The sequence below is a fragment of the Temnothorax curvispinosus genome, unplaced genomic scaffold (assembly GCF_003070985.1).
Source record: "Temnothorax curvispinosus isolate PA1 unplaced genomic scaffold, ASM307098v1 QBEX01008784.1, whole genome shotgun sequence".
In the NCBI taxonomy this organism is placed as follows: domain Eukaryota; kingdom Metazoa; phylum Arthropoda; class Insecta; order Hymenoptera; family Formicidae; genus Temnothorax; species Temnothorax curvispinosus.
In genome coordinates, this window is record NW_020218564.1 from 715,178 (window position 1) to 725,035 (window position 9,858).

The window sequence follows — 9,858 nt, forward strand, 5'->3', positions numbered from 1 at the left end:
GAAAGATTTATCATTTGTCGTCACCTTTGGGTAGAGTAAATGTGTTATATACATATATGTATGTCTTCCTACAAATGAATTTATTTATCTGCAACATGACATGGAAATATACATTATATACACCGCAGAAGGCATTAAACATTACGCTTCTTTTGTCACATACGTTGTAAGTATCATAAGAAGTCGTTGCAATTTCAAAGACAAGAAAGACTTTCTTAGAAATCTGCAACGTTTTCGCAGAGAAACTCTCCGCGAATTCGTCTAACTAAAGATTCGGAGAAAAGATCTCTTAATCAATCTAACTATATTTAATATAAATAGATATATGAACCTAAATTTTTACATTTGGCTATATCAGTCATGAGCATGTTGACACGTTGGCGAATGCATAAGTCATCGATACGCTATTTTACATTTAATTATATATACATTATAATACGATGCTTAAACGAGATAGTTTACTTTATATATCTTACTGTATATATCTATATATCTTATACTGTATTTAAATAATTCTTCTTTAAGTTAATAGTAAACAGTCTATATAAAGAACTCTTAGAAAACCATATCAATTTTTTACAATTAGATTATTATTGTGTATTTAAAGCCGAACCTTTTTTTTTCGAATAAATTTCGAATAAATTTCGGAAAAGATAAGCAATCATTGAAAAATTGCATTTGCTATAAAAGCAAAGCTGTTTAAAACAGACATTTCACTTGGTAATTTTATCTCTGCATTTACCTATATATTTATTAGTCTATTCTTCAATCATTAGATTTGATATGGAATTTCTTAATTCCTAAAATTTAAAATCCAGTACTTAGGATTCATTCTTATATCGTACTTCTGGGTAGATAGATTCTCTATACGACTCTGAGTTTATACAATAAAAGTGCACGTTTCTTTACGTGTTAATGACAAATATTTCTAAATAAAGATAATAACAATATTTTAAGTCAATTTTTCTTATTTCGCAATAAATTCTTTTGCTTTGTGGTCAGGTAAATCTTGCCATCAATGCCTACTACAATTTATATACATGACTTTTTTGTCATTTACGATACGAATATAACGAGGACAGGCTCGGACGAAAAGTGCAGGTGTGCGCTCGGCTGTAGAGAAAGAAAAGAAAATTTTAAGGCAATCCAAAATTATCGCAGTCTAAAAATGGATTAATTGAAAAACATGCACATATCCATAATTTATAAAAAAATATGAATTTTTGCTCTTTAACAACTTATATTCCATTTTCCTTCATTAAATTACTAGGACACTAATAATTATTAATTAAATTATTAAGTCATAAACAATTTAAATATATTTTCAGCAGATGTGTCTACTCAAAATACATTTCAAATAATTAAAAAATTTCCATTTACTGATTCAAATCGATATCGATGATTAATTTAAGCTGTGCATAAATACTTTGAATTTCAATTTCCGTGCAAAACACATTATATTATTAATACAGTTTTGTTTCAAGTGTTACTACACGCGTTATTTAGTCTCACACAAAAATGTGAGAGCCAAGGCTCAATCCAAATCTCAAACGGGAGTTAGTATTGTTAGATCACACACTCACATGCCTTCTTATCCAAATCGTGGTCTCCACAGGTCGGTTGTTGGATGTATTGAGCCGGTTTTAGCGGCCGACCGTCCTGGTCCTCTATTTCAATCACCAAACCGTGATTGTTACCATGTTGATTTCGCGGAGACGGTCGCCAGGCTCTCAGGCCATGCCTGACATCCAGCGCCAGGGGAGTATCATTGCCCGTCAGAGACGTCACGATGGAATCCATTAGCCGTTTCTTTGCTACAGAAATTGCAGTTCTCAAAAGTCTCGGAATATTCACGCCGCGTATCAGTAAGTCAATCCTGATGAACGATAAAATACTCACATCGATGCTTCCTCAGCGCTTTGGTATAGTAGTAAACGGATATCCTGATCTTCTCATCCTCATCCTCGTCGAAAGGGTTCGAAAGTCGGAAGTCGGAAGTCGTGACATTTTCTTGCGGTAACTTAGAAATTCGCAATCTCGCAGCGACAATGTAATCGCGGGCAGTAAAATTCAATTGAAAGTACATGTTCATCGAAAATGGATCCATCCATGCCTCAGGATCTGCGTTTCGAGGTATCTGACCTATATAACGAATTGCGCATTTCGTTTAATAAACAATATCCTCAAAGACTCTATCACTGTATCTTCTTTCTTTTAATAACATCACAGAAATAAACGAATTTTTAAATTACTTACAAGCAGGCGGAAACATGGTAAGTTTCTCGCGTTGAACCTGATTGGTGTCGGTGCTAAGGTTCCATCTCCCAGTAACCATGAGAATTTGTATCTTAATATTGTCGATCACCTTTTGGCTCAGACTGCACAGACGGATCAAAGTTTATTAAGCTACGCGAAATGCCTAAATGAAATGGTACGATATCGTGCCAAGCCTTTGAACATTTAATGAGCAATGATATGATAGCACACCAATTTCAAAGCTTCAGCGTATTATTAGAATAGTGTTAATCTTGCACGAGATATTGCTTTTAAAAAAAGAAATGTAAGCGTTTAAGCCAAAATATTTAAAAATTTCAGAAGATTGTTCTCCTGCATAAAGCGATAAAATATAAATTGAGTGTCAAGCTATTTTTTGAGAGAGACAAAATAATTTGCTCAACTTGGATAAACCCAAGACCCAAATATTTAAAAACATTTAAACATGCAGAGACATTTAAAAGACGCTCTAAAAATGTTCTAAATATTATCGAAATGTTTTTGGACATATTTTTTGGAGTTTCCTAAGAATTCTGAGTTTATAGAATCTTAGAAGATCTAGATTTCGCAATCTAGAAAATATCGTTTTACTTCATGAACCTAGTGCGGTGGCGCGTTTGCCGGCTGGAGAATTTTCACCTCCAGGTTCCCGGCGGACTCTTCCGGGTGCCGACACGGGCCAATGGACGATGGTCAGTGACCTACAGAGGCACGGTATGGCTCGAAGGCATTTATTACACGTTGCAGACAGCGGCTAGACAGTCGGCGGATACACCGGCACCCCAATCACCTCGACTTTCCGTCTGGTCTCAGCGGAACTTTAATTTCTTAAGGCCGCATCTCGAATCTTAAGTTCATTCCCAAGACGTCTCGACCAGACTCATTTGCATCGCCCTGCCTCGGCCTACAGAGACTTTTTCTTCGGCACTGAACGTCGGTTGTTCGCGTTCGCGTGACTAGAATTTCACTCTTTTTCCTGACGCGACGTATATAACGATGTGACCCGTCTCATCCGTCGCCTCTATTCGATGCTATTGTAGTTTTTAGATTTCGTGTTTACAATATAATGAAATTGCGATCTTATGATTTTCGTCGATGCTGGGACAAAAACTTGTTTATTTGCGCGCCAGGTCCTCACGCCCTCCGAGACTTTCATCACAAGCAGACTGATGTCGTGTTTCGAAAGATGACGGCGCGACGTTGGACGATCAGCCGAGACGCCGCAGGATTGCATAATAAATTTTTGAGTCATTAAGCAACGACTGATGGAATAGAAAAAAAGAACGACGAATGGGGCGAAAGGAGAAGAAGAATGAGCGTCATTTCTCTACGTCATCGACAAGGTGTCCGAGACGCTTACTCGGGAGGTTTCAGTGCAGCTTCCACGTCAACGACCTCATTGGTTATTTGAATACCAGGAAACTGTATTTCCCGGAATAACAGAAAAGAGAAGAAAAGAAGAAGATGCGTAGAAAGTAAGAGAGAAAAAGTAGTGGAAGAAAGTAAAAAAAAAAGCTAAAGAAAGCGAATCTAACAAACTCAAACAACAGGAGAGAAAACAAATATAAAACTTTTCTTTATAATTTTTGAAATTTTACAGATCTGTCTTTACTTCTCCCTATCTCTAAAAGGAAAAGATAAATGAGCTTTCATAAAGATTCGAATGCCGCCTTTGAAGAACTCAAAAATGATAACTAAAAGGCAAAATCTGTTATTTATCCTAGTCTTATGGGGTTATCTAGAAAATAGACCCTGTTTTTCTTGTGAGATAGCAGAGAAGTTACGGCGCTCTTCTCCGAAATCTCGGCTCGGCTGTGGCAGTGGCTGCAGCCGAGCCCTCGCGTTCGATTCTAGGCATGTTCGTTAATCTAGCTGCGGCCAAGTCACGCGTTTCGCGCCGACTCGTTGCGTACGTGCCACGTCTGTCCGCCGTCTGGGAAAGGGAAGGACCTGGAGAGTCTGGAGGCCGTTGCATCATGAGAACCGGCGCGGCGCGGCGCGCCGGTGCACGGTGGATTCTCCTCGCGCGCCTCGTGGGCCGGGTGTCGCGATAATGAAATTCAATGGAGCATAGCCGGGAATCGCCGTGTCGGCGTATTTGGCTCTATTTGAAGATTAGATAAGGAAAATGAGGAAAAAGGAGAAAGAGAAAGAGAAAAGGAAAGAGAGAGAGAGAGAAAGAAGGAGAGCTTTGATGAAAATTTGAATGTCTTGATCTGGGACATTAATTACAGCTTAAAAGAAAAAAGAAAAAAAAATACGATTAGAGAGAGGGGAAAAAAAGAAAACGGTGAGGAAGAATAGCAAAGAACGGTTTCTCGCGACGCGATAGGCCGACGATGCGTAACCGGCGCGGCGGCCTGATTGGGCCGTCCGTAAAAATGCACATTGCACCGTCTGGCGGTGCGACGGCGGCGGCGGAATGCAGGGTGAGAGGTAGAGAGAAGAGAATGGAGGACCGAGGGGATCACCGGCGAAAACTTCCTCCTCTCTCTCCGTCGCGCGCACCGTTGCTCCGTCTCCGTCGACATAGGAAGAGAGACGCATAGACAAGGTCAACGCATTAAATTGAAATGTGTTACGTAACCTCGTAAGAGAGTTCTAACTGCAGCCCGACTAGACACCCGGCGATTACGGGGGTGCTCAACTCGATGTATCGGATGTCTCGGACTCAAATTGTGCGAGCGACATTCGTCACGCGCTTCTCGCTTCTCTCTCCTATTGTGTCCCGCCGCGAAAGAGTTCCTTCCGTCCAGACGTGACATCCTTTCTCCCTCTCTCTATCTCTATCACCGTTTGAATCGAGCACTCTCGACATTTTTATCGCGCCGAATTATCGATCACTTATATGAAATAATTAAAACTAAAAAGACCGCTATTTAAAAAATTGCATGCAGGTTGAATAAATTGAAGATAGACTTTGACGTCTATTGAAATTTCGCAGTCGAGATTAATTTACTCTCCTTTAGGAGAGTTGCAAACTTGCAGAATAAATTGAAATAAAGTGGATGAATTAGAAATGAAGACGCTATGTGAAAGCTTCGAGGATAATAGCTGGCGGATCCTCGCTGCAACCGCGCGCACGACCGTGCGAGCGATGCACGAATGCAACGGCAACCGGCAACAGCACGCGCTCGGAGGACTCTCGAGACGGGCTACGCCAGTGCCGGCACGAATGCATTTACGCGTCTAGACTTAATAAAATAAAAGAAACGCCCGCGCACACCCGCACGAGTGGGGCTGCGAGCAGTCGTGGGGAAACGGGAGAGGGCGATTTAAAAACACAGCTAGAGACCGCAGCGGAATTTCCACTGCGTATCCTTCCTGGCTGAGAACACTATCCTAAACCTGTCCCTCGCGCAAACTTTATTGCGCCTTCAAACCTATCTCTTTATGAGAAACAATTTTATTTTCCCTATACGAAAACCGTAATATATATTATATTTAATTGACGCATTAATCATCGACACATTCATCAATTCGATTTTACGATGCTGTAACACCCACAGGTATTTATAGAGATTAAATCTCTTCAGAGATTGAAATTAAGATGAACATTTTCTTTATACATATTTTGTGCCCTGATGATACGATAGAATACATAACAAGAAATTATTTATTGACGTGCGAGGATCACAAACGCGGAATTTCCCTGCTCCACTGAGCTTTTCTTTGCTCTCCTCGACGCGATACTTTTATCGGTTCATCGAGATATTTTTACGTGACGAGGGCAACGTTTCGCTGAGAACGCCGATGCCGACCGTCGTCGACCGACGTCGGCGGATTTGCCTCTTGTGTATTACGCATCGAATCCTCTAATTTCCAAGATGCTTGCGCATACTACGCACGTAAAATGAATACGCCACTTGAAAAACTCGTGATTACTCGGCATCATGCAACAACGAGTTTACGTCAACTTCTGGAAAATTTATTTATCGCGCATACGTCAAATCATAATCTTGCTCAAGATTAAAAAATTGCAAAAAAGTAATACTATGATATGTTTGCTGCAATGTAAAAATATCCGTGGCGTTATATGTAACGAAGAACTCTAAAGGGGATTAAAGAGATATTATTGCGAAGCTTTTAAACTTTACCAATAACACATAATACAAGACTTTTGCAATCTCTTCTTGATATTTTATCAATCTTTCGGAATACATAGTAAAAATTTATATACATGTGGAAAAAAATTACGTAAATTAGTATTTGTTGATATATCATATTGTTCGCAAAATATGTATTCGCGAGGAAGAGAAAGAGAGAGAGAAAGCAAAATATCTGGAAAATTATGCAATTACAACTCCACATCAGTCTCGCTATAAGAGCATTCGCGATATAATACGTTTCATGCAATTCATGCAAAACACAAAAATAGAAGTAATGCGCAAGCTAAGCGATTGTTAAAAGTGCACTTAAAAATAAAATGGTCAAAAAAAGTCACGGCACACCGAATGCCTTACCGAATAATAAAGGCCTCCAGAGAGGCTTACCTGGCGAAGCTTGAAGTTACGTTTTCTCTAAAAGATACAAGAAGCACATATTGTAAATACTAGATATGCGTTTGCTAAGCGGAGCAGGTGATAAACAATATTTAATAAAATTATGATTCAATTATGATTCAGTGCGAGGAGAAATGTAAGTTTAAATAAAACGAAATCAGGGTGACATATAGATGCTTTTCTACCGAGATATTCATCATTGAGAGTAATGTTAAGCCACTTTCACCTTTTCCCATACTATATGCAAAAGTATTCTTTTATTTCAACTTACCCCAAACGATGAGCGCGCGCTAGTTGTTGATAGAGAGTCAGATTGGTCTGTGATGCGTTCTCAATGGAGCCATTGGCATTGGCTGTGAAAAGCTTTGTCGGATCTAAAGCATCATTCTGGTATTCCACAGTATCGTTTTCGTTTCCCTCTGGAAAGATATCAAGATTTTGCTCCTCGTCGTCTGATGTCTCATCAGTGTTGTCGTAACCCAATGAATCCGCAAAAGCCGGTATCACCCTATAAACGTCGTCTCCAACCCATTCTAGCCCCTCGTACTCGCTGATTTTTCTGTTCGTCGTATTATCTGCATCTTTGACAGACAATTTATCGTCGTTCGCTGAATCGGCAAAATCTGTTATGTTGGAAGTCGCATTTGATGTAACATTTGTAATAATAGCGCTCGTGGTAATAGGTTCCGGAAACTCTGTCGTGCTGAAGGAAAGTTGATTCTTCGGGTGATCTGACCTGACGTCTTCAAAATTCCTCAGCTGGTATACTATGGGAAGTGGAGTGTGCCCAGTAGCCGCAGAAGAAGCAGACGAAGAAGAAGAAGAAGAAGAAGAAGTAGACAATGACGAAGCGTGAAAGGAGTTTGCAACATTCCTCGCAGTCGTGTGTCTCAAGGACAAAGGAATGCGATGTTTCAAACCTTTCGACAAAACAAGGGCGTCTCTGTCTATAAATTTCGATTTTTCATCAGACCCGAAACTGGAATCGAACTCGGAATCGTCGTAGGGGATCTTGAAGATCACGTGGGGCTCCATGGCTCGGTCGAAGTCTTGATGAATGTTTTGCGACGGGTTCTGCTCTTCGGAGTTTCTTGACTCGGTTTCATAATCAAAATTCGCAGGTTCGGACCACGATTGCTGCAGCTCAAGCTTGGAAGCCAAGTTTTCGTAATCGATTACCGCTTGGCGATTATAAGCGTCAAAGTCAAAGTCCTTGTCGTAAGAGGCTTTCCCTTTGTATCGGTTCTTCTTCCTTTCGTTCCTCGCCACATCTACATCGGGGTCATTGCGAGAAGATGACTCCAATTCCATAGAATTATAATTCCAATGCTTTGCTTTGTCTCTATATAGATTCTCATTGTTGTATTTTTTTTCATTAGATTCCTCTATTTTTCTCAATTCTTCATCCTTTCGCTTATCAAGTTCTCGCTCGCGAATCGCCAGCACTTCTTCCGGCGTGTAATTCAAGCTCTTCAACAGGAGCATCTCTGCCGTGCCGAGATCACCTGTGATTATCTTCAGGATTGCCTTCTCCAACATTTTCTCTAATCTCCGAGCACTGAAGGGAATTGATCCTTTGCTATCTAAGACCTCGGAATATTCTTCATTTTTCTTCGATGATTCTGATTGTACAGTATCTGTGGTTTCTTCATTTCCAAAGTTGGATTTTTGTTCAACAAAATTTACGTGACTATTTTCTTTTCTATGTTCTGGATAATATTCATGATGATGATGATGATGGTGATGACGATGAGACCGCGCATTGGCCGTGATGGATATTAATAAAAAAAGCACGCAGAATTTAATGCTCATTGTCGCAGGTAATAAAAATGTGTCTCAAATTGACCGAGAACTTTAATGCACTCGAATGATATTCGGTTACAAGGACGATTGAAGCACTCGTGTTCCAAAAATTGAGTAATCTTGTAAGAAATAAAATAGCTTGGAATGCTCGATTTTGTCTCCAAGAATAATTTTAAACCTGAGTAGATGACTCACTGAAAAAAATAAATATCAAGCCCTGAAAATCTCGTAAAACGTGCTTGACGGCTGCAGCTTACAAGTAATCTCCAAATTTCCGGAAGAAAATAATAGCTTGTGCTTTTAAGAGAATTTTTCTCGAGATCTTCTCGCTGTTAAATTCTCAAAGTCCATTGACAAACCATTCGATATTGTGCTATGTTAGTCTGTATTTGCGATCTGTATCTCGCTCACCTCGCAGAATCACGGAAGAAGATGACAGCAAAAAGCGTGATTAAGAAAGTATCTTAATCGCGTGTCTTCTGGTTCTCTGAAGTTTCGTCGAAATTTCTTCGAGGCGATGTGGGTCTTGAAGACGTCACCGTCTCCTCGGAGCGGGTGGCTCTGTGCGATTCCGTCACCTAGCTACCTGACGCTTCTTCAAAGAGAACTCCGTAGCACGTTCAACACATGAAGAGGAAGGCACCGTTTCGTACGGAGGCGCGTTAGCAAAATGGACCGTGATTGGTCTGCCGGCAGTCGCGGACTAAGTTCTAATCGCACGAGGAAGGCGCGAGGTGCGTAAGTAGGAAGGATTCGTAGTATGCGTGTGCACGCTCTGAGCAGTAAGTCTCAACTGAGCCGTGCTGGCCAGCTCACAGACATAATTCTGTCTACTCACTAATTCCGAGACAACCACGAAGCCGCGAGAGGAGACGCGCCGGTGTGTTACTACGATGACTCCTTTTTTCTTCCCTCTCCTCCCCCTCTATCCCTCTCTTTCTTTCTCCCTCTCAATCTCTCTCTCTCTTTCTCTCTCTCTCTCTCTCCCCCTCTCTCCCTCTCTGTCTTTCTCTCCACCACCGTTGCCTCTCACGTCGGCTCCACTCTTTCTCCTCCACTCGTTCAAACCCGGGTAACCCCTTTTCGTCGCGCACCGAAATCCCGCGGAGAACAGCCTTTTCTCTCCTCGCGACGTTTTACCTCTTTCTTCTTCTGCCCCTTCTTCGCCACCGTTTCCTCTTCTTTTTCGTACACTTTTTTATATTCTTTCTCGGCGCGAATCTGCCTCCCGTTGATTATTATCAGAAATCGTGCCGAATCGAATTGGTTCCTTGACCAA

At 40.8% G+C, this 9,858-nt stretch overlaps 1 protein-coding gene across 3 annotated transcripts; it reads right to left on the reverse strand.

Moving 5' to 3' along the window:
• Window positions 1-59: 59 nt before the first annotated feature.
• On the reverse strand, window positions 60-9,529 carry LOC112458265. Of its 3 annotated transcripts, XM_025021811.1 has the most exons (7): window positions 8,991-9,529; window positions 7,048-8,773; window positions 6,768-6,794; window positions 2,257-2,378; window positions 1,900-2,142; window positions 1,584-1,814; window positions 60-1,113 (listed from the first exon to the last, which is right to left on the reverse strand). In XM_025021811.1, exons 2-7 carry the CDS (start codon window positions 8,586-8,588, stop codon window positions 1,016-1,018), a joined length of 2,262 nt encoding a protein of 753 aa, XP_024877579.1. In that variant the 5' UTR covers window positions 8,589-8,773; window positions 8,991-9,529; the 3' UTR covers window positions 60-1,015. The 3 variants fall into 3 exon arrangements, with proteins under 3 accessions (XP_024877579.1, XP_024877581.1, XP_024877580.1); XM_025021813.1 differs by having other exon boundaries at window positions 1,588-1,814; window positions 7,048-9,526; XM_025021812.1 differs by lacking the exon at window positions 6,768-6,794 and having other exon boundaries at window positions 7,048-9,529.
• Window positions 9,530-9,858: the final 329 nt, after the last annotated feature.